We start from the raw sequence: 25806 nt of genomic DNA, 5'->3' as shown, positions 1-25806 counted from the left end.
TATTGTGTATTACAGTTTACATATATTAAGAAGTGTTAGCACTTTATCTGGCATGCTTTTACGTTATATATTGTGAATCCGTAAAAATATTTTATACATTGAAAACATTGTTTTTTTAATATTTGTTTATTCGGAAATCTGTAAAGTTCCCAAAATTAAATTTAATATGCAAAGAAGATATTATTTTACTAAGAAAAAGAGTTTGGATGGTTTGGAACCCATGTCAGGTTTTTACTCCTATCCAGGGCTCCATTAGAGAATGTCTCTTGATTCCTGTCCTGCTGACATATTACCAGATAGGAAGTGAGAGGAACTCTACAATACCCTCAAAGACAGAAACAAAAATGCTTTTTCTTAAGTAGAGTAGGGGAAGGCATTCCCCTGTCTACTCTTTCTTTCTTTCTATGTCACTGTTGCAGATTTGCGCTCACTTTCTGTCTGGTGAATCCATTGTCAGCAGGACAGGAAATGAGGATATCTCTTTGTAATGGAGCTCCAGAGAGCAATAGACAGTGGTTGTAATTCTTCTCCACTTTAAAACATTTTGGAAAAATCTTTTTGGCTTGACATACACTTTAAAAGTCATAGCCAGAATTGTGGCTATGCCACTTTTTATTTAGTTCTTAATGGTTCTCAACCCTAGCACTCTCAGTTGTAGTCAATGTAAGATACATAGGTGTAAACATTGATAACAGTATGCGTATGGTGATCGTCTATCCTTTTTTTTGGATTCGTTTATGAAGTTAATATGATTGCCTTTGTTTCAGGATAAAGATACATTCTCAGAAAAACCTTTGACAAGTTGGCTCTTAAAAGAAGAAAACCACACACCCAGCTTCACCTTGGCTTTGGAAAAGAAGCTTGTAGAACAATCAATAGACTCGTTACCCACAAGGTGAACAAATTATTTTGGATCAGATCATTTACCCACACACATACCTGTGATCAGGGCCGCTGATAAGGTGGTACAGAGGTACTGGATAAGGCGGTACTGGGCCCGGGCTCAATCAGTTCCAAAGGGGGGCCCAGGCACTTGCTGAGCAGGAGAAACTGCTGCATTGACTTGTGATTCTTGTGGAGGGAGAAAGTCAGCAGGGGAATCCATTCCAGTATCTGCCCTGTCCACTTAGGTACATGTGAGATGATTTTTAACAACATAGTACATTGTATCACCATAATTGGAGAAGACATTACCCTTAGTGACATTGGCACACTCTCAACAAACGATCTCAAAGATTTCTTACAACTTGGGTTGATCCTACCACCAATCACGTGGTTCTGTTAAAATTCATGCTCTGGAATTCTTCACTATCAGGGTTCACTTTATGTAGAATATGCCACAAAAACACATACAGAAAAGCCATGATACCAACACACAAATTGAAGCCTATTTGTCTTTACAGCAATATGTGACTCATCATTTGAAACAGATCTAGATTGAACCTCTTCCAAGAGTAGCAAAAGATAACCCCTGGCAATAGTTGAGGCATTAGCAATCCTGTCTAATCTGATAAACTGGCATTTACTACTGGACCCAAAAGTCGAGGGAAGATGAAAAATCAAAAGGCAGGACTTTTTTCTTCGGACGTTCCGCAAACAGCTGAATAAATGTTTTTTCACCCCCGAACTGACCACAATGCATTGCGGCACTGAACAGTGAAAAGTGAAAGCTTCAGCCAATCAGGGCACAGAGCACTGTCAGAGTTATGATTGGACACTGTCATCATGACTTTATCCAATCATGGCTCATTACCGCCCCACAGTATCAAAGTATTTTTTCAATAGCAGCGATTTTCAGTGTGATTTTGCCGTGGAAAAAGATAGAACAGGGCTCTGTTCAGTGCTATTGGTTACTTAGTATGCTATACTGTGCTATTTTGCTTCAATTGTCAGTGTAGAATATTAGTTTAGTGTCAGTCTAGGTATAGTGTGAGTATAGTCAGGAGGACCATTATTCAGCTTTGCATAGTATGCAGCTAGAGTAGGGACAGCTCAAATAGAGTCACTGTAGTGTAGTGAGACCGTGTCCGTAATCTTGACATTAGTGTATAGCTAGAGTAGGGACAGTTCAGATAGTGTCAGAAGGTTGAACACCTTCTATTTGATAGCATTACTGTCAGTTTAACGCCATTTACTTCTGTGTGCGTCACTGCCAGTTTAACACCATATAGTTTTGTGCGTTACTGCAAGTTTACAGATGCATATCATTGCAATTTTTTACAGCAAGGCCAATTCTTGCTTTCATCGAGATTACCTGTATAAGGTGACGGTGGGAAGGTGCCACCGACACCCAAAAACTAATTTTTATACACTCGTTACTTCTATCCAAAGTCAAAATTACACCAGAATGTATCCAAAAAATCTCTAATCTTGTTCCCAGTGCACTACATTGTGGCCTCATCATACACACTGGCTCCCCAGCTGTTACTGAGCAAAAATAAAGGCAGCTTGCAGGGAAAATTACATTTTTTGGCTTTATAAATGCAATTATTGCTTCAGCAGATTCTAGACATGTCCCCCAGGGCAGGACCCAGACCCCTATAACCATTGTATACCAAATTAATTGCATATAAGCCTTTAAAATGGGCACTTTTGATTTTTGACTTTCGGATCCATTGACTTTAACCACTTAACAACCGCCCCATAGCCGAATGACGGCTACAGGGTGGTTTCTTAACTCTGAGAGGCCGTCATATGACGTCCTCTCAGAATTCCGCTCTCGCGCGCCCCCTGGGGCGTGCACTCGAGAGCATCCGTGACCGCCGGGTCCATCACGGATCACGGTAAATGGCCACTCATCGCGGCCGTTTACCACGGGATCGCTCCGTCAAATGACGGAGTGATAACTTGTAAACAAACCGGCGCCATGTTATGGTTCCTGTTCCGGTTCCTCCCTCCGCTGCATCTGCAGTGCCCACATTACTGCTCACCGAATTGAACCCCTCAATTCCCTGCCAATACTCTGCAATACCTGCCAATACTCTGCAATACCCAATACTCTGCAATACCCAATACTCTGCAATACCCAATACTCTGCAATACCAGCCAATACTCTGCAATACCAGCCAATACTCTGCAATACCCGCCAATACTCTGCCAATACTCTGCAATACCCTGCCAATACTCTGCAACACCCTGCCAATACTTTGCAACACCCTGCCAGTACTCTGCAATACCCTGCCAATACTCTGCAATACCCGCCAATACTCTTCAATTCCCGCCAATACTCTGCAATACCCGCCAATACTCTGCAATACCCGCCAATACTCTGCAATACCCGCCAATACTCTGCAATACCCGCAAATACTCTACATTACCAGCCAATACTCTGCATTACCAGCCAATACTCTGCAATACTCTGCCAAAACTCTGCAATACTCTGCCAATACTCTGCAATACCCTGCCAATACTCTGCAATACCCTGCCAATACTCTGCGATAAATTGCCATACCCAGCCATACTCGGAGATACCCTGCAATACCCAGCCATAGACGTCCCCCCCATCCCCCTCCCGCCGCCCTCCGGTGCTTCTACCGACTCGCCAATACGATCAAAGCCAGAATCCTTTTTTTATTTTTTTATTTCAGGCTTCCCAGCCTAGAGGTGAGATGCGGGGTCTTATTGACCCCATATCTCACTGTAAAGAGGACCTGTCATGTCATATTCCTATTACAAGGGATGTTTACATTCCTTGTAATAGGAATAAAAGTGATCAAAAAAATTCTTTTTGGGGAATAAAATGTCAAACTAAAATAAATAAAGTAAAATGAACAATAAAAATAAAAATTTAAAGCGCCCCTGTCCCCATGTGCTCGCATGCAGAAGGGAACACATATGTAAGTCCCGCCCACATATGAAAATGATGTTCAAACCACACATGTGAAGTATCGCTGCAAACGAGAGCAATAACTCTAGCCCTAGACCTCTTCTGTAACTCAAACATGTAACCGTTAAAAAAATTGAAAGCGTCGCCTATGGGGATTTTTAACCACTTGACCACTGGGCACTTAAACACCCTTAATAACCAGACCAATTTTCAGCTTTTGGTGCTCTCACATTTTGAATGACAATTACTCAGTCATGCAACACTGGACCTATATGAAATTTTTGTCCTTTTTTTCACACAAATAGAGCTTTCTTTTGGTGGTATTTAATCACCTCTCAGTTTTTTTTTTTTTTTGTGCTATAAAAGAAAAAAGACCGAAAATTCTGCGAAAAAATGAATTTTTCTTCGTTTCTGTTATAAAATTTAGCAGATTAGTAATTTTTTCTTCATAAATTTTGGCCAAAATTTATACTACTACATATCTTTGGTAAAAATAAGTACAAATTGGTGGATATTATTTGGTCTTTGTGAAAGTTATAGAGTCCACAAGCTATGGTGCCAATATCTGAAAATTGATCACACCTGAAGTACTGACGGCCTATTTCAATTCTTGAGACCCTAACATGCCAGAAAAGTACAAATACCCCCCAAATGACCCCTTTTTGGAAAGAAGACATTCCAATGTATTTAGTAAGAGGCATGATGAGTTTTTTGAAGTTGATATTTTTTCCCACAATTCTTTGCAAAATCAAGATTTTTTTTCCTTTTTTTTTTTCCCCACAAAATTGTCATATTATCAGGTTATTTCTCACACACATCATATGCATACCACAAATTACACCCCAAAACACATTCTGCTATTACTCCCGAGTACGGGGATACCACATGTGTGAGACTTTTACACAGCGTGGCCACATACAGAGGCCCAACTTGCAGGGAGCACCATCAGGCGTTCTGGAGCACCCAGGACAATTCTGACATTTCTCTCCTACATGTAAAAATCATCATTTATTTGCTAGAAAATTACAGAGAACCCCAAAACATTATATATTTTTTTTTAGCAAAGACCCTGGAGAATACAATGGTGGTCGTTGCAAATTTTTATCTCACACGGTATTTGCGCAGCAATTTTTCAAACGCGTTTTTTTGGGGGAAAAAACAGTTTTGTGCTTAAAAAAATACAAAAAAAACAGTAAAGTTAGCCCAATTTTTGCATAAAGTGAAAGATGAAGTTATGCTGAGTAAATAGATACCTAACATGTCACTCTTCAAAATTGCACATGCCCGTGGTATGGTGCCAAACGTCGCTACTTAAAAAATCCCCATAGGCGACGCTTTACATTTTTTTTACTGGTTACATGTTTTGAATTGCAGAGGAGGTCTAGGACTAGAATTATTGCTCTCGCTCTAACGTTCGCGGTGATACCTCACATGTGTGGTTTGAACACCGTTTTCATATGTGGGCGGGGCTTACGCATGCGTTCGCTTCTGCATGCGAGCACATGGGGACAGGGGCGCTTTAAATTTTTTTATTTATTTTTTATTGTTCATTTTACTTTATTTATTTTAGTTTGACATTTTTTTCCCCAAAAATACATTTTTGATCACTTTTATTCCTATTACAAGGAATGTAAACATCCCTTGTAATAGGAATATGGGGTGACAGGTCCTCTTTACAGTGAGATCTGGGGGTCAATATGACCCCACATCTCACCTCTAGGCTGGGAAGCCTGAAATAAAAAATAAATAAATAAATAAAAAGATTCTGGCTTTGATCGTACTGGCGAGTTGGTAGAAGCACCGGAGGGCGGTGAGGGGTGGGGGGCGTCTATGGCTGGGTATTTCAGGGTATCACCGAGTATGGCTGGGTATCTCCGAGTATGGCTGGGTATCTCTGAGTATGGCTGGGTATGGCAATTTATGGCAGGGTACTGAAGAGTATTGGGGGTACTGAAGAGTATTGGGGGGTACTGCAGAGTAATGGCAGGGTACTGCAGAGTATTGGGGGGTACTACAGAGTAATGGCAGGGTACTCCAGAGTATTGGGGGGTACTCCAGAGTATTGGGGGGTACTGCAGAGTAATGGCACGGTACTGCAGAGTAATGGCAGGGTACTGCACTGCAGAGTAATGGCGGGGTACTGCAGAGTAATGGCGGGGTACTGCAGAGTAATGGCGGGGTACTGCAGAGTAATGGCGGGTACTGCAGAGTAATGGCAGGGTACTGCAGAGTATTGGGGGGTACTACAGAGTAATGGCAGGGTACTGCAGAGTAATGGCAGGGTACTCCAGAGTATTGGGGGGTACTCCAGAGTAATGGCAGGGTACTGCAGAGTAATGGCAGGGTACTGCACTGCAGAGTAATGGCGGGGTACTGCAGAGTAATGGCGGGGTACTGCAGAGTAATGGCGGGGTACTGCAGAGTAATGGCGGGGTACTGCAGAGTAATGGCGGGGTACTGCAGAGTAATGGCGGGGTACTGCAGAGTATTGGCGGGTACTGCAGAGTATTGGCGGGTACTGCAGAGTATTGGCGGGGTACTGCAGAGTATTGGCGGGGTACTGCAGAGTATTGGCGGGTACTGCAGAGTATTGGCGGGTACTGCAGAGTAATGGCAGGGTACTGCAGAGTATTGGGGGGTACTACAGAGTATTGGGGGGTACTACAGAGTATTGGGGGGTACTGCAGAGTAATGACAGGGTACTGCAGAGTAATGGCAGGGTACTGCACTGCAGAGTAATGGCAGGGTACTGCACTGCAGAGTAATGGCGGGGTACTGCAGAGTATTGGGGGGTACTGCAGAGTATTGGGGGGTACTGCAGAGTATTGGGGGGTACTGCAGAGTATTGGGGGGTACTGCAGAGTAATGGCAGGGTACTGCAGAGTAATGGGCGTACTGCAGAGTAATGGGGGGTACTGCAGAGTATGCACTGGTATTGCAGAGTATGCACTGGTATTGCAGAGTATTGGCAGGGAATTGAGGGGTTAAATTCGGTGAGCAGCGATGTGGGCACTGCAGATGCAGCCCACATTGCTGCTGACACCGATCTCTTTCCCCTCCGCTGTACCGATCGGTACAGAGAGGGGAGGGAGGAACCGGCGTCATAATATGACGCCAGTTTGTTTACAAGTGATCACTCCGTCATTTGACGGAGCGATCACATAGTAAACGGCCGCGACGAGCGGCCGTTTACTGTGATCCGTGATGCGCCGGGTGTCACGGATGCTCTCGAGTGCGCGCCCCAGGGGGCGCGCGAGAGCAGAATTCTGGGAGGCCGTTAACGGCCTCTCAGAGTTAAACAACCGCCCTGAAGCCGTTAATCGGCAATGGGCGGTTGTTAAGTGGTTAAGTAGCGATGTTTGGTGCTATTCCACGAGCGTGTGCAATTTTGAAGAGTGACATGTTAGGTATCTATTTACTCAGCATAACTTCATCTTTCACATTATGCAAAAATTGGGCTAACTTTATGGTTTAGTTTTTTTTAAGCAAAAAACTTTTTTTTTTTTTTTTTTAAAACACGTTTGAAAAATTGCTGCGCAAATACCTTGCGAGATAAAAAGTTGCAATGACCACCAATGTGTTCTCTAGGGTCTTTGCTAAAAAAAATATATATAATGTTTTGGGGTTCTATGTAATTTTCTAGCAAAAAAATTATGATTTTTACATGTAGGACAGAAATGTCGGAATTATCCTGGGTGCTCCAAAACGGCTGATGGCGCTCCCTGCATGTTGGGCCTCTGTATGTGGCCATGCTGTGTAAAAGTCTCACATATGTGGTATTGCCATACTCTAGAGTAATAGCAGAATGTGTTTTGGGTTGTAATTTGTGGTATATGCTGTGTGTGAGAAATAAACTGATAATATGACAATTTTGTGAAAAAGGAAAAAAAATCTTGATTTTGCAAAGAATTGTGGGAAAGAATGACAACTTCAAAAAACTCATCATGCCTCTTACTAAATACTTTGGAATGTCTTCTTTCCAAAAAGGGGTCATTTGGGGGTTATTTGTACTTTTATGGCATGTTAGGGTCTCAAGAATTGAAATAGGCCATCAGTACTTCAGATGTGATCAATTTTCAGATATTGGCACCATAGCTTGTGGACGCTATAACTTTCACAAAGACCAAATAATATCCACCAATTTGAATAATTTTTACCAAAGATATGTAGTAGTATAAATTTTGGCCAAAATTTATGAAGAAAAATTACTAATCTGCAAAATTTTATAACCGAAACGAAGAAAAAAATTTTTTTTACAGAATTTTCTGTATTTTTTCTTTTATAGCACAAAAAATTAATAACCCAGCGGTAAATAAATACCACCAAAAGAAAGCTCTATTTGTGTGAAAAAAGGACACAAATTTCATATGGGTACAGTGTTGCATGACTGAGTAATTGTCATTCAAAATGTGAGAGCACCGAAAGCTGAAAATTGGTCTGGTTATTAAGGGTGTTTAAGTGCCCATTGGTCAAGTGGTTAATGGGGTTCGTTATTCGGGTCCGAACTTTCGCGTTGTTCGTCACAGTTATAGCTTTGTAAACAGACCCTTATAGGTTTAAAAAAGAGACTGCTATCTTGTACCTCACCTCAACCTCAGATGAAGGCATACAATATAGAGGGATGGGTCACTGGTCTGATGCATTTGTGCATATATATTTTTACTTTCAGCTCTTGACCTCTGTAGATAACAGTCTTCCTAAGACAAATGAGAAAAATTGGAAAATATGCAAATATAGTCTAAAGCTCCACCTGCTGGCTTAAATGGAGGATGCAACATATTTACTATGCGATATTTCATATTTACCTGACTAAAAAGTTTTTATTATATTCTGACCAATACAAAGAAAGCCCTATATGCATATGTATGCTTATATAACATGCACATTTTCCCTTAAGTTACAGTAATGGGTGTGTAGTGTACATGTTAAAGCGTCTGTAAAGCTGCTTATTTAGGTTCGAAAGAGCTTAGTGACAGTCCAGCTGATCTGTGGTCTAATAATCCTATGAAAACAGAAATCGAAAATTTTGCAAACACTGAAAGGGCAAAACTATTCTAAATCGCATCAAGTTTGAAGTGGTTTCTAAAGCTTCCATTAGCATCACAAGTATAGTATATTTATTTGTGATAATGTAGACCTGCCTCTCTGATACAGCAACTGTAGTCAGTAGTAGAGGTCAACACAATCGGCTAGACCTGAATAACATAGTATGTCAGTACTCGGAAACCTATCATTTATTTCACTAATTTTATTTTTAATAATTATGAAAAATTGTTTAACCTTTGCTGTTTAATTTTAAGAATTTTTGCACAAAACCAGAAAAATAAAACTTTAGCAGATTAAAGAATGAAATTAACGTGTATCTGTGGTCAAAATTTTAAATAATTTTTTAATTTTCACATTCTGTATCACTTATTTCTAACCTATTTCCATTAATCTGAATGATCTTGAAGTTTGTAAACTTACTTTGTGAAAAATTTACTTCCTTGAATTCTGTGACACGTATTCACTATGCCCTGTGCATAGGCATAGCTTTGTCACACAAATTTTACAGAGACTGCCTTCTGAACTACAAATGTATTGAGAGGGGGACTTTAAGGAAGCAGAGCCATCTGAATCTGTCTGACAGTATTGACTTCAATATAGTGCTAGGTACAGAAAAGCAGAACGTGTCCCAACACCTGGCATCCCCTTGCCACTGTCAGGACCTGATTCACCTGCTGGTGGCACTGTGGTTCTCTGGGCTGAATGCTGTAGTGCAGCCAGCAGGTTCTTGCAGTCTGTTCCACCTGTCCCCATGCTGGGAGGATACTTAAGTCCCACCTCTGCTATTGCAATTTGTGTCAGTGTTTTGAATGCCTTGCTTGCTGCCAGATCCATCTTGCTTCTACACTATCCTTGCATCCTGTTCCCTTACTTCTGCTCACCTTGTTCCTGTACTCAGTCCTGATTCTCAATTTTTCATGCATTGCCCCTGTTATCCTTGCTTCCTATATTGTGCATATTTGTACAGTATATATTGTATATAGTTCGTTTGCTAGGTTTCTGTTAATTAGGCATTTTTGGTTGTGGGTCACGTGTTGTTTATATTCGCTATTTGCTGGTGTGTACATGTCTTTTTGCTTGCTGTTAATAAATGTACTTCTTAATGCATTATTTGGTTACGGTTTCTGTATGTAGCTACATATATCAGGTCATCCAAGCTGCTGACTCCTGACAGCCACTCTGCTTCACCATAGTGCCAGGTGCAGGAACACAAAGAGCATCCCAGCACCCAGCATCCCCCTGCCATTCTACACTGGTTCTCAGCAGATGGTGGCTCCCACCACCTTCATTAATGAACAGTGGCAAAGCTGTTAACTCCCCCATAACCCCTTCCTACATTGATGGTCAGTTGCAGCACTGTGGAATTTGAAAACACGATTATATACTGGTAAATTAAATCATCCAAATAGGTTGTTCTGTAAAGTATGCAATATAGTTGTTTTTGCCTGTGTGTATTGCAGAATATCCTTTGAAATAGAGGCCTCTTCCAAGACTGTTGATCCCTGCTATATGTTACACATTTTTTCGCTTTTCTTTTTTTTAGGCATAATGTAGCTGGATGCAACACCTACCCTTCTACAACCACAAAGAAATGCAGCAGTCTCCAGAGTCAGTCAGCACAGAAGGACACCTCAGGTCCTTTTCACCTTGTGTTGATATCATCCCACATATTGGCATATGAGGTTGTTTATCTGACATCGTTATTACACAAAACTTGAGTTGCTAGCATTACTACTAGATGTATACCCTTTTGCCTTTGTAGGTTATTCTCAGTAGCGTGAAACCCAGTGTGGTTCCTGTAGTTTATGACTTCAATGGGATGACTCTAGAAAGTTTAATCTTTTGTGTGGAGAAAGCTTTGGATGGACGCACAGCACAGAGTGTTGCAGTTGTTGCAGATGGGAATTCCCAACACTTGCATTTACTACAGAGTAAGTGTTCTAGTGCAGAAATGGTAAGATGTACACATTTTGATTTTCAGCCATGTAAAACAACATTTCTTTTTCATACATCATGGGACACAGAGTCAGGCTAATATTCATCACCTGCTGGGTTATACTCCATCTCCAGGTGAATGGACACTGGTAGACCAAAGGTCTTTAGGCAGTAAGTGATCCCTTGTATAACCCCTCCCACACAGGAAGCACTTCAGTTTTTTTTTACCAGTGTCTGCAAGGTGGATGCATAGTTTTTTTGAGCTCTCTGAGCTCCAGGTCTCTAGTCCCACGAATGGTTCCTAAATGAATCAAGGGATTGACCGATCGGATCCATTTAACACAGGCTTTATATGCTTAGATAAATGGTACACGAGCCTCGCAAAGAAGACTCAAAATCTTGCAAGGGTTTGCCTGTAATGCGGCCTCCGGGCACTGGACCCTGCGAAGTGGAAACCTGGACACTATAGCACTAAGGCATTCCTGCAGGCTGATGTGCAGGTCCAAGGGAGTGGACCCTAAACATGAAAAGGGGTACCCAGTCCTTGAAGGTCCTGAAGTGAGAGGAACCCGCCGTGAAGGGGGAAGATTGGGCTCTTAGTTTCTAAGTGGCCCTGCGCCAGGACAGGTAAGTGAAACCCCTTTATTATTGTGGGGTGTCCCAGTGATTGTAACGATCAATCAACCTAGCTAAAGGCTGGACACCTGTGTACGGTGACCATACGGAGGAGTTTTGGGCTATCGGTGGGTGTTTGCAAAGTACCTTTTTTTGCTTGTGTTTGGCTGTTTTTTTATCCAAATGATGGCGCATGACGGTGCGCCACTTCGCCTTAGTTCACCATGGCGCACATGCATTCGCACATGCATTGCTAAACCGCTGCTAGAATTAGCAGTTGTTTGTTTGGGACACGCGGCTTCGCCACACATGTGCAGTAGCCTTTATCTGGGCGCTTAAAGATTTGTGTCATATGCAAATACAGCCACACCCGTTCGCCGGGACCACGCATGTGCATGCACACACAGAACGTTCCGCTGCACACCCAGCTTATTTAAGCTGTGTAGGCCAAGCATGCAGTGCTTCTAAAAGGCAGCTGTGGGACACAGAGCAGACTCTGAACAGACACTTGCAGTGGTTTCTTTTTCCTTACCCAGGTTACGTGAGTCACCAAGTGCTGCTTGGCAGGCTAAAAGTGCTTAGCAGGACTGTTACATAGGGGCTTGGTGAGCCCTATTAAAAGGTCTCCCTTCTGAGGTGTTTTTATACTACACCCAAGTACTCTTTTTATGCCTAGTAAATGTCTTCAAAAAAGAGGAGCGGGACTAACACTACAGGGAAGGGCACACCTATGTCGGCAGTAGTTCCTGATGAACCTGGTCGTATCCCTAGTGTGGTATCCCATGAAGGACCAGAGGCTTCCAGGCAATCTGAGCCATTGCGCCTATCTGGGATTGTGCCTACAGTCAATGCTGCTTCTTCACACTTTATCACCAAGGATGAACTGTCCTCGGCCCTAGCCGGGTTAGAGCACAGGATTGCTGGCATAATTGCCTCCATCCTGCAGGGTGGCAAGAAGCGTGACAGATCTCCCTCCCCAGAGCCTCCTAGTCTGGAGCAGAATTGGGTTGAGGATGGGGAAGAGCTAAAAGCTCAGGATTCAGTGGAGGGTCCGGCAGATGAGTCTGCTTCCAAGCAATCTTGACAAGAAGTGATCCAGTTGATGTCTGCCTCTCAGTTGCAGAGGGTTTTGATCCTGAGCCCCCCTGGTCCTCTTTGGGATCCTTGAGACCTCTTCAGGCCACACAGGCTTTCCCCCTACACCCCCAATTGGAACAAGGTGGTGTATGCTGATTAGGAACATCCTGACAGGATTTTCGTTCCTCCTAAAAGGTTTTCCCTTTTATATGCCATGGATGAAAATTTTGTTAAAATTTTGCCAGCTGTAGATGCAGCAGTCTCTTCCTTAAACAAGAACTTAACTTGTCTGGTAGATAACGCACGGGGCTTAAAAGACCATGTTGACAAGAAAAAGGCTTCATTTTCTTTGGCCAGTTCAGCTATTCAGCCAGCTGTTGCAGCAATTGGTATTTGCCAGTCCGTAAAGGATCAGGTCAAATGGCCTGATAGGCCTAACCAGGAGGATGATCTGGCTGAAAGTAAGACAGATATTCCTCAAGCGCTATGTTTTGCTGTTGACGCCTTATAGGGTTCAATACAGCAGGTTTCTCGTTTGTCTCTCGTCTGTACATATGTGCAGACTTTTATAGCTTAACTGGTCAGCCAAGCTTCCTTGTAAAAAGTTTTTGGCAGGTTTCCCTTTTCATGGGGAACTGTTTATTTGGTGATCATTTGGACAAATATATCCAAAAGATTTCCGGAGGCAAGAGTTCTCTACTCCCTGTGAAGAAAAGCACCAGATGTCCCTCGTTTAAAACCTCAGGGACTGCTTGCTCAAATGTCTCAGCGTCAAGGTTGTTCCCCCACCAACAGGGAGCTAGGGCCAGGGGAAAGCCAGTGCTAGAAAAAGCCCTGGGTCCAAAATTCTTCTAAACCCAGCACCAAGCCCTCCTTTTGTGGGGATCGCCCCCACTCTATCAGCTGGGGGAAAGGCCGCTGCACTTTGTAGATATTTGTAAAATAACAATTCAGGACGAGTGGCTCACCTCAATTGTATCTCGCGGTTACAAGCTGGAGTTGCAGGGTTTCTCCCTCAGAGGTTTTTAAGAGCCAGCGTTTTCTCGGATCCCCCCCCCCAAAAAAAATGTATTGCTTCAGGCACTACATCATCTAGTGCATCAAGGTGTGATTGTAGAGGTTCCTGTATTCGAAAGAGGCACAGGGTTTTACTCCAAACTTGTTTACGGTTCAGAAACCAGACAGGGACACAAGGCCCATTTTGGACCTAAGATCCCTGAACAAGTATCTATTGATACAGTCATGAGGATGGAGTCTGTCTGCTCAGTAGTAACCTCACTCCAGAGGGGAGACTTTCTAGCCTCCATCGCTATAAAAGATGCGTATTTACACATGCCTTTCTTTCAGCCTAATCTGAGGTTCCTATGTTTTGCAGTAGATGAACGTCATTTTCAGTTTGTGGCTCTACCCCTCAGGCTTTGTTACAGCTGTCCAGGTGTTCACAAAGGTCCTAGCACCAGTACTGGGTCTTTTAAGGGCCCAAGGGATTCTGGTGCTCGGTTATCTGGAGATTACTCATTACAGGCTCTAGAACAGAGCATAATATACACAGTGAGGTATTTGATAAGGCTGGATCATAAATACCAAATCGATATTTAGGTCTGATCCTAGACATGGTCCAAGCAAGAGTATTCTTACCACCTGTAAAGATCTGTGCCCTGAAGGTTCAGGTGCGTCAGCTAAGGAATACCAGACAACCCTCCATTCGGCTCTGTATGAGTCTTCTAGGGAGGTTGATATCCTCCTTCAGGGCAGTGCCCTATGCCCAGTTCCATTCCAGGCCTTTACAACAAGATATCTTGTTGGCTTGGAACAGAAGAGGAAAAGCCCTGGATTATCCAATGTGCTCATCACCTCAGGCACACTTAAGCCTAAACAGGTGGTTGCAGGATCAGAACATACGAAAAGGAAAATCCTTCCTCCCATTAACTTAGAGAGTACTGACTACAGATGCCAGTCTCTCAGGCTGGGGAGCAACCCTAGAAGGGCTCACAGCCCAGGGGAAATGGTCAGGGACAGAACAGATCCTGCCCATCAACCCCTTGGAATTACGGGCACGGTCATTCTACCAGGGGTGTAGGAACCTCCTGGGCTTTTCGCCATCCATTATCTGTAGCTCAGATTTGTAAGGCTGTCATCTGGTTTTCAGTGCATACGTTTACAAAATATTATCAAGTGAATGTTCGAGCAGCTGAGGATTCGGCTTTCGGCCGCAGTGTATTGCGGCTGCCATATAAGTTCTGATGACTATTGTTTAGCAGGGTGTCTCCCTCCCCTCAAGACTATTGCTCTGGGAAGTCCCAGCAGGTAATGAATTTTATCCAAAAGAACTGTCAATGACAATCAACACTGCGCTAACCCCAAAAATTACACATAAAAAAGCTGCCAACACAATCACGAGGATATACAGTAGTGAAAAAAATTCCAAATGTTAAATTATAGTGTAGCGCTATATAAAATGAATTTAAACCACTTAGTGATGTGACAATAATATGTAAGTATCAAGATTACATAACATACAAGAGTGCTTGCCCAAACTACCCAACAATTGCATGAATAATAAAAAATAGTGAAAGATGACGTCTTTTGAGGACGAAACGCGTCGGGACTCCTACTGCAGCTCTGTTTTATGATAAAAGCGCTTTATTCATTTGGATCCATGTAAGTTCATTACTTATTCTATTAAATTTTTTAAAACGGATTTACACTATTGTGGCCCTCATTTTCTTCCTGTATGAGTTCTATAATGGGCGTTGAGGTTTAAAGTGGAAGATTTTCCCATCGTTTGAATATTTGATTGAGAATTTCCAGGAGAGCCTTTTTACGTTGGACAACTCTATATGAGAGTATTCTGAAGTTTTGATTGATCCTTCGAATGTATATTCGTTTGGATCCATTCTATCTGGTAAGCCTACATCTCATTTGGTGACGGATATGCCACGGGGTGCCTGCATGTGGTCTTCATAGGACGAAGGTGGATGGCTCTTTCCCTCTCACGTGTGGATTGGACTTAATTGAATTGAATAACAAATTCTTTGGACTGTTTTCACATTTAATTTTTTTGGGTTCATTATAATTTTTTCACTATTTTTTATTATTCATGCAATTGTTGGGTAGTTGAGGTAATGAATTTTAGCCTGACTCTGTGTCCCATGATGTACTCAAAGAAAAGGATTTTACAGGTTAAGTATGATGAAAAAAATCCTATTTTTTTTTTCTAAGCCTAGACCTAGCCTTGCGTAATTCAATCAACCATCAAAAATAAAAAAAAGCACATTACATATTTAACCAAGTAAAAACTGTGAAGAGGGGAGCAAGGGAGTTGGAACTTTGTGTGAAGCACAGGATAGCAATTGGATGATTAGGAGGCATTCAGGTGTTGGCTGGTGGGATATGTTATCCTGACCGGCATCACCCCTCCCCCGTACCTGCCATACGGCGTGACGTTGGTGGGCGGCCCTGCGGGGGCGCTTATATGGTGGCGTATCTCCGGGCGGTCTTGACACTCGAGGCTCTCGTCACACCTAATCACACAACTTGGAATTCCTCCTCCTCTTGGTCTTTTTGCCATTATAGGTACACCTACACTCCTGCATTATCTCTAACTGGTACTTTAGCTTCCGTCCTTCATTCAATTGACCCACTCATGCTTTTGTTACTGCCTTTTTGGCAACCTCTCTGGCTGCCTGTTTTGTTTCCTAGCATCACAATTTTCATTCTTTTCACTAACAGCGGTGTCTTTTTCCTCCCTTATTCTTTCTTATCTTCCAGTCACCTCAGTGACTATTAGTCCTGCTCAATCTCTTTTCACCTTCACACAGATTTGCCCCGTAGTTCCATGGCCGCCTGGATCTATGCCTGCGTGTACGCCTCTGTTGGGTTGTCTGCCAGGGCTCCCGGTTGGAGGTGGTATTCGACCCCATTATCACACCATTAACTGATGAATCTCCACTAGTAAGTATATACTTCGGGGCTGTTCTGGATTTTACCCCATCCCTCTGTATTATTTTAATTACTGATGATGTCCCCATTATGATTTTTACTGTAGACTACCACGTGCATGCTCCTGATGAGTGGCGTGTCAGCCACGAAACGCGTAGAGCTATCTAATGCCGTGTTTCCATCTATACACATGCAGATTTTCAAGTCACGATACTACTACTACCCCTAACAGGCTCAGTGAAGCCTTAGGTCTTGCAAATTTCATGTTGTAATTATTAATTTATTTAACCCTGCCTTGGTGGAACTACGGATTTTTATTAGAGTTTTATTCATGACAATTTTGTATGATTGTATTTACTGTTTTGTTACCTTGTATAATTTTCGACTATTTGACACCAGTTGTCATATTTTGAGACAATTGTATTATTATGGATATTTTTGTCACTATATCTACCATTTATTCTGATATCAACAGTATATGTACAGTGGTGTGAAAAAGTGTTTGCCCCCTTCCTCATTTTCTGTTCCTTTGCATGTTTGTCACACTTAAGTGTTTCGGAACATCAAACCAATTTAAACAATAGTCAAGGACAACACAAGTAAACACAAAATGCAATTTGTAAATGAAGGTGTTTATTATTAAAGGTGAAAAAAATCCAAACCATCATGGCCCTGTGTGAAAAAGTGATTGCCCCCCTTGTTAAAACATACTATAACTGTGGTTGTCCACACCTGAGTTCAATTTCTCTAGCCACACCCAGGCCTGATTATTGCCACACCTGTTCACAATCAAGGCATCACTTAAATAGGAGCTGCTTGACACAGTAAGGTCCACCAGAAGATCCTTAAAAGCTACACATCATGCCGAGACCCAAAGAAATTCAGGAACAATTGAGAAAGAAAGTAATTGAGATATATCAGTCTGGAAAGGGTTATAAAGCCATTTCCAAAGCTTTGGGAATCCAGCGAACCACAGTGAGAGCCATTATCCACAAATGGCGAAGACATGGAACAGTGGTGAACCTTCCCAGGAGTGGCAGGCCGCCCAAAATTACCCCAAGAGCGCAGCGATGACTCATCCAAGAGGTCACAAAAGACCCCACAACAACGTCCAAGGAACTGCAGGCCTCACTTGCCTCAGTTAAGGTCAGCGTTCATGCCTCCACCATCAGGAAAAGACTGGGCAAAAATGGCCTGCATGGCAGAGTTCCAAGGAGAAAACCACTGCTGAGCAAAAAGAACATCAAAGCTCGTCTCAATTTCTCCACAACACATCTTGATGAGCCCCAAGACTTTTGGGACAACATTCTGTGGACCGATGAGACAAAAGTGGAACTCTTTGGAAGGTGTGTGTCCAAGTATATCTGGCGTAGAAGGAACACTGCATTTCATAAAAAGAACATTATACCAACAGTAAAATATGGTGGTGGTAGTGTGATGGTTTGGGGCTGTTTTGCTGCTTCAGGACCTGGAAGACTTGCCGTGATAAAAGGAACTATGAATTCTGCTGTCTACCAAGAGATCCTGAAGGAGAATGTCCGACCATCTGTTCGTGTACTCAAGCTGAAACGAACTTGGGTTCTGCAGCAGGACAATGATCCTAAACACACCAGCAAGTCCACCACCGAATGGCTGAAGAAAAACAAAATGAAGACTTTGGAGTGGCCTAGCCAAAGTCCTGACCTGAATCCTATTGAGATGTTGTGGTATGACCTTAAAAAGGCCGTTCATGCTCGAAAACCCTCTAATGTAACTGAATTAGGACAATTCTGCAAAGACGAGTGGGCCAAAATTCCTCCAGGACGCTGTAAAAGCCTCATTGCACGTTATCGCAAATGCTTGGTTGCAGTTGTTGCTGCTAAGGGTGGCCCAACCAGTTATTAGGTTTAGGGGGCAATCACTTTTTCACACAGGGCCATGATGGTTTGGATTTTTTTTCACCTTTAATAATAAACACCTTCATTTACAAATTGCATTTTGTGTTTACTTGTGTTGTCCTTGACTATTGTTTAAATTGGTTTGATGTTCCGAAACACTTAAGTGTGACAAATATGCAAAGGAACAGGAAATGAGGAAGGGGGCAAACACTTTTTCACACCACTGTATATGTATACTTACAAGCCATTTATATGAATAAAAATTCCCTCGTTCAGCCTTAGTCATCCAATTGCTATCCTGTGCTTCACACAAAGTCCCAACTCCCTTGCTCCCCTCTTCTCGATATAAGGGATGGAAATGCATGACCTTACCGGGTCATAATTTCATTCAAAGTCCCATAGGGATGGACATACGTGACCTTACCAGGTCTAGGTCTCCTAAAAGTCCCTAAATGTTTCCTTTTTTTCTTTTTCAATACAAGTAAAAACTGTGTTAAAACTTACAATATCTGTTTTCCAGGTGTTCAAATCGATTCTCAGAATGTCTTAAATCCCAATATTAGAGAGTTTTGGGAAAAATTAGGCAGCTGTGTGGTGTCCAGCAAAGATGGCGGTCACATTAACCTGTTTGTCCCATTTGCAGCTTCTGGTAAGACATGTTGAATAAGAACATTATATCAAAATAAGTGTGAATATCTGCTCACTCTTTTTAGTTGCCCAGGTACTCCTCGACAGCTAGAATTACTTTGCCCACTGATGGAAATGGTTCTGTAAGACACTACCTCAAGCCCGTAGGCCCTGAGGTCTACACATTTTATATCCCCATCTACTCTCTAGAGATACCTATTATCATTTGTGCCTTTTTTTATCTGATTCTGATATTTGATCAAACTTCATGCAACTCATTAATCCATGATGGCTCGGCTTCCCAACCCCCCCCCCCCCCCCCCCCCCCCAAGAAAAAACAAAAACAAATTGGTCTGTACAAAAATGGGTATGTTGAATACAATATGTTATGTGTCATGTTTATATTTTCTTGATATGGACTATGCTATTTCTTGTGAGCATTAGAAAAGCAGGGAAACCATCTCTTTAGTGGCTCCCTTTTAAATGAAAACTTTTTACATAAATCCTCAATTAAAGCTTTTAAATCTATATCTCATTTTTTTCAGTTTTGCACGATTTAAAGCAGAACTTCACCCTAAAGGGGAAGTTTCACTTTATATCCTCCCCTTTGTCTTTTTTTTTTTTCTGGGGCAAAGATCCTCTTTAACATCATAAACTAATGAACATTTTCCACTTTAAAGAGATGCTATCAACTTGCCCATTCAGGGGGAAAAGGTTAGGATCTGTGAAATCCCCCCATAAACACTTTATACTCCCCTCTTCAGCCACTCCTGTGCTTGTCATTGTAAACTACCTGACACCAGGTAGTTTGGTGGCGACTGCTATAGAGGAAAGAGTGGCAAAAGAATGCTGGAGAGGTAAATATAATGTGGTCAGATGTTGGGTTTATCTCAAACCCAGAATGGCCAAGATGATGGCATCCTTTAAAGTGAACCATTCCTCCACTATGATGATATAACACTAAATACTTCTTAGAGTATGCACGAGTTACTGTCTCTCTTGTCCAGAAAAGCCTCTTCTGTGCCCTGCCTGAGATTAGTTTGGGGTTTAGTGATCAAGTTGAGAAGTTGACATGTAAATAGCACAGTGAAAGTAATCTCAAAAAGGGCACAGAATGTAGACGAGTGCAGGTGGAATGCCAGGTGTGCCTGGGTACACCCTAATCACTCTTTGAGGTGCCGATTCTCCCTACTGCACAGGCTTCCCCCCATGCTGCGACCAACCCCCCCCACCACAGTGCTGCTGACTTCCCTCCTCTCCGCCAGCTGCTGCAGAGGATGTTTCAGGATGGAGAGAGGGAAAAGAGGCTAATCAATACAGTATGTCTTTTACAGGCCACTTCCTTTTCTAAATGAACACAGTTGAACGCACTCTATGTGTTCAATCTGTGTTACTACGTTTCAGCTTGAATGAACAGGAAGACTCTCAGTACAGAGCACTTTCCATTCATTCACTGTCCAGTGCAGCTGAGGCTGCAGAGAAAGGCATGTGTTTGAGTTTTGGGGTGTGCACACCTATGGCACCGAAGATGATTTTCTGGCCAACAACAGCAAATAAAGCAGGAAAAAGTTTAAAACAAGAGGTTGCGTTTTAGATCACTTATTTTCTGTATTAATGGTCTAGTTACAGACTCCTTCTCTTGGCATGACAGTATGTGGCCTGATTTATGCAAGCATTATTCTCAATTCAAATATTGCTTGCAAGTATTTCCTAAGCATTCTAAGCCCTGGTTCACACTAACATTGGGAATAAAATTTAATTCCCACATGTCAGTCCCGATTTCGGCGGCAATTTCAGAGACATCTGTGCGGGTTTCTGCACAGATGTCAATGGAAATCACACCCTGAAATTGCAAAAAGTAGTACAGAAACTACTTTTTGAAATTGGGGCGGTGCAGCAAATACGGCATTGTACTGATTAGGACTGTGTCTCATTGCCGGGCAATTGCCGCCAATTTGACATGTTAAATTGCACCAGTGTGAACCAGGGCTAAAAGACAGTTTCCACTTGTTGGAAGTGTTGATATCACACAGAGATTTTCCAACTTACACAATATTTGTGTGAATTGATACTAATGCCCCCATTCTTACCCTGAAGATACAACTGAAAGTCACTGCAAAACTAGCTGAAGTCCTATTTATTACTGGAATGAGTATCTTGATAGAGATTTTGAGTTAGTTCCACTCTAGTTCACTAAACCAGATAACAACTTTGTCCAGCCTCTTCTTTCAGGCAAGTGGTAAAATTCAGATCACTCAAAGAAATAAGAGTTCTTATGTGGCTTGATGACATTGGAAATACTTTTGCTTCTTGTCATTTTTAACCTTCTTGAATCTTGTATCTTGTGTTTGATTCTTGAATCTAAATGTATTCGATTTTTTTTTTAAGTCTAAGTGTATTAGATTGAATGTAAGTGTATAAAGTGGTTATTATTTACCTGGATTGTGGATGACAATTGTATAACATTTTTGTTTGTGCTTCCATGTATTGATGCTCTATGTAGAAATAGTAAATGCATCCTTTTACTCTTTGTATTGTAGATGCAGGAATGGAAATCCTTGACAATTTGTCTCAGTTAGCTGGCGTTACGTTTTGTTCACCAACTGGCATAGCCACTGGATCTTACCAACACAGTAAGTACAGACTGGAATGTTCGTGACTTTTATCCAATTTTTTTAATTTATAGGGCTTATTTATTACTATAAGCTCACAAAGAGTGCCCCTCTTCAGCTAAAGAGGGAAATTGACTACATCATATTATTCAAAGTAACAGCAGTTGATTGTACCCATACGTATTTTATTTTTTTAATTCAATATAAGCTCTACACAAACCTCTCCATATCACAGAAGCTTAATACAAGTCTTTAAGATTACAGTAGTACCATAAGATTGGTATATTATTTGATGGTTATTGTATTCTAACTATAGCATGCATGTACTTGTGCTACACTCATTCCCTGGAATTTACAAAGACGGATTTTGCGAAAGTGTCTTGCATGCATTCTAAAAGTGGTGCAGCAAACGCCAAATTCATGTACCTGTCTAGAACTTGTACTTGAATTTTGCTCATGCCGAACCACTTTTAAAATGCACGCAAGACACTTTTTGCCAAATCTGTCTGCCCCAGCATCTCTCTCTGTACACCAAAAAGAGTTCCATATTTTATTTTTAATGTAATTTGGCACATTCATTGCACCACAAGTAAAAGTGGCACATTTTAGAACTACCTGAATTTGGCGTAGGAGTCGCTGTCTGGAACCAAAAGTGTTGCATACGCTTCATGAATTTGGCCCAATACATTAACAAGGATTAATGCCAAAAAAGTGGTGCAGTAGCTTTATTGAATTTCTCTTGTTACTGTATTATAAATTACATTCATGTGATGTGATTACTTTCAGTTCTCAGTGATTGGATGACATCTGGAAGACGTGAATTCCCCCCATCTTTATACTTCACGGAAGTGAAACTACAGGCTTGGTGTAGATTAGCCAGTGTCATGGAAGAAGCTCTACATATGGTCAGGAAGCAGATGAAGCGCCATCTTGGTGATCTCCAGAGAAATGTATCTGGCAGGATAATAGGTAATCTCTGCTTCATTATAAGATGTCTTTTTATATAGGAGACACAATACAGAAAAGGGTAATCAATCCCCAGCGTCACCAGTATTTAACAAGTTATTGTTACTTAAGTGATTTTGCATTTTGAGAACAGTTAATGGATGACAAAAAAAGTATACCTCCAAAGTGGTAACATATATATTTCTTGGACATGATAACAATTTCTCAAGTGAACACCTTATATTGGTGCCAATATGAGGCATACAGGCTGGTTGGTACTAGTATAGCAAGGGCCTGCATATATGCCTTTCACTAATTTATAGTGATAGTAGCTCATATAGTTTGTGTGCCAGGCTGGTATCTATTTAGGGGTGATACTCCCTTTTTAATATTATGTTTGCAATAAAAATGTCAAAGCCTTGTATTGTATAATGACAAAAATGGTTGCCTAAGGAGAGTGCTGAATACTCAACTTTTTTTTATAAATAAATTAAATTAAATACCCAGGCTTAGTGGTTAACATTTATACCTTGCAGCACTGTGGTCCTTGGTTCGAGCCTGAGGTATGACACTATCTGCATGGAGTTTGCATGTTCTCCTTGTCCTTGCATGGATTTCCTCTGGTACTTCAGCTTATTCCCACATTCCAGAGATATGTTGGTAGCTTAAAGGGGTTGTAAAGGTAAATGTTTTTTCACCTTAATGCATTCTATGCATTAAGGTGAAAAAACATCTGACACTGCCTATGCCCCCAGCCCCCCCCCCCCCCGTTTTACTTACCTGACCCCTCGAAAATCCTGCGCTCGCCCCTGCCGTCCTCTTTATCGCTCCGCATGGCTGCTGATTGGCTGGAGTGGATGGATGGAAAGCAGCGCAGCCATTGGCTCGCGCTGCTGTCAATCAAAAACCACTGACGCGGAGTGCCGGGGCGGGGCCGTGTGATACAGCGAGCTGCTATAGCCGCCGGCTGTATCACGGGAGCGCGCCCGTAGGTGCTTCTCACCATGCGAGGGAGCTCGCATGAACGTGAGAAGTACCTGCGGGAGGAAGCAGAGACAGCCGCCGAGGGACCCCAGAAGAGCAGGTTTGGGGCCACTCTGTGCAAAACGAGCTGCACAGTGGAGGTAAGTATAACATGTTTGTTATTTAAAAAAAAAATGTATGGTTCCAATGTCTGAAGTGCACTGAACATCACAATGTGGTAGTGGATACAGTAGATGGATACAAATCCATTCCCCCCTAAGAAATAAAGTGGAAAACCAAGCATGTGGGTTGGTATGCTCATTTGCATTTTATGCATTTTAAAGGTTTTCTCCTGCTTCTGGATCTAAAATCCAGCTCCACCCAAAACATTTTTGATATGATTGGAGAGAGGTCAGAAGTTCAGTCAGAAGATTTCTGTTCTTTTCCGACATCAGTCACCTAGAAATGGGTACACAGAAATAAAATAAAAGTTTTATTGCTCCAAGTGTCCCTGTTGAGGTGATTTTCTCTCATTTCTTGTTTATATCTGACACCTGTCAAAAAGTCAAGAAGTGAGAAGAAACTTCCCTTTTCAATTTAAGCTTTGCTAGTAAATATGTCACAAATTATTTTTGAAATGAAATGTGCAGGGTCTCATTGGGTTGTTTTTATAGGACAGTTCATGTTTGAGACCATGCCCATGGTGAAGGTGGAGACCAATCAAGACATTGCTGAGGCATTAACTGAAGGTTTGGTGGAACTTGTTAAGGAAAAGCGTGTAAGTAAATTAAATCTGTAAATGTGATAGAATCAATGTTCCATGCTTTTCTTCATTGTAAGTGGCAACGCTGCAGTTTTATTAATGTGGATTCCTGTACCTGAATGACCCCTTCTTTAATATAATGTAATGCACTAATCCTTTACAGGACTTTTGATCCATTTTCTCAAGTTACCCTTTTATTTTTTTCTTATTATTTGTTTCTGAAGGATGATCCACTGGAGTTCCTTTCCATCTTTCTTTTAAAAAAATGTGGAAAAACCAAAGAGCTCAGGAACCAGTTGCTGCAAGCAAATACAGAGGACACCCTATCAGCCTTTCTAAAGGTGATAGAAGAGCTTTAAAATACAGTATTTAAATTCTTAAATACGTCATGTATGTATTTTACAAGTCTTAAAGTGGTATTAAACCAAAAAGCAAATGTATTATATTGCAGCTTAGCAATTCTTACATGTGATTCCTGCATTAGTTTCCTTTTTTTAGGCTTTTTTCTTTTATGTTCACCTGGTGATTCAGCCAGTAAGGGGCAATCAGTCTGCCTATACAGAGTTTGAATCTCAGCCAGTCTCTGCTGAACCAGCTGAGATTCCAACTGTCTATGGCCGGTTTTACTGTAACTCCTTATAAAGTATTCCAGCGTTCCAGTGCATTTTTATGAGTTCTGAGGCATTTTTGATGCATTTTTCCGCATTCCAGATGCCTTCTATACAGAAAAAATAAATTGTGTTCTACTTTTGTTGATCGCACTGGAATGCACTGCGCTGATGTGAACTAGGGCCATTCGAACCCATGGTAAACACTGTCCGTGCGTTTTTGAGGCAGATTAAGAATGCACTAGACTGCATCTGGTGTGAACCAGCCGTTAAGGTCAAGTCCACCTTTTAGAGCATGTTACGTGTTACATGTTACACTCACCGTTTACATAAACTGCAGCTGCTAGGAGTGCGAGTGAGTCTGACAAACCGACTGTCTGCTGTGTGATGAAAGTGATCTGGATCTGCCAGCTGTCGGATTGCTTCCACCTCCCCCCCCCCCCCCCCCAACCCAAACAATTTTTGTCTCCTGTCAGCAAATACATAATATTTTGGAGGTTTCCTAAAATCTTCAAGCCTACAATGATTTTTTTTTTTAACGTGTGCAAAACAAAACCCCAAAAATGGCTCTGGCAGCACAAGGGTCAAACACTGAAAAACGTAATAAACAATATTAGCCCAGAACCATTAAAGATTCCTTTTATTATAAATGTTGTATATTACAGCAGGAAGATGATAACGATGGTGATGCCATGTCTGAAAAGGCTGTTCTTTCTCCAAGTCGCTCTGAATCTAGGTTTAGAAAACTTACTATGCTGGTAAGTAATGAACACAATGCTTGGAAAATGAATCTTCCTATACTTTGTCTTTTAAGAAACCAAATCAAACAGATAAAAAATAAACAAAGAAAACCGTAAAAAAAAAAAAAATAATAATCTGCAGCATACTTACTGGTGCTGAATGGTTCAGTGATACCAATTTGTTGTAATTCACTAGCAGGCAGAATTATTTATTTAAGAATTCCTGTCTT

General features: G+C 41.7%; 1 protein-coding gene across 2 annotated transcripts in view; it reads left to right on the top strand.

Annotated features, from left to right (window-relative positions):
* The window catches only part of ECT2L (epithelial cell transforming 2 like), a 73139-nt gene that overhangs the window by 17077 nt on the left and 30256 nt on the right, over positions 1-25806 (top strand). For both annotated transcript variants that reach the window (XM_077486752.1, XM_077486753.1), the window contains 9 exons: positions 768-895; positions 10416-10554; positions 10635-10803; positions 18839-18967; positions 21486-21578; positions 22344-22526; positions 24140-24243; positions 24453-24569; positions 25502-25594. In XM_077486752.1, coding sequence (XP_077342878.1) covers positions 768-895; positions 10416-10554; positions 10635-10803; positions 18839-18967; positions 21486-21578; positions 22344-22526; positions 24140-24243; positions 24453-24569; positions 25502-25594 — 1155 coding nt within the window. The remainder of the gene's footprint in view (positions 1-767; positions 896-10415; positions 10555-10634; positions 10804-18838; positions 18968-21485; positions 21579-22343; positions 22527-24139; positions 24244-24452; positions 24570-25501; positions 25595-25806) is intronic.

The sequence above is a fragment of the Lithobates pipiens genome, unplaced genomic scaffold (assembly GCF_037356315.1).
Source record: "Lithobates pipiens isolate NorthernLeopardFrog02 unplaced genomic scaffold, aLitPip1_a1.2 Scaffold_18, whole genome shotgun sequence".
Classification (NCBI taxonomy): Eukaryota; Metazoa; Chordata; class Amphibia; order Anura; family Ranidae; genus Lithobates; species Lithobates pipiens.
Note: the sequence above shows the minus strand (reverse complement) of the source record. Positions and strands in the feature narration are given on the sequence as shown.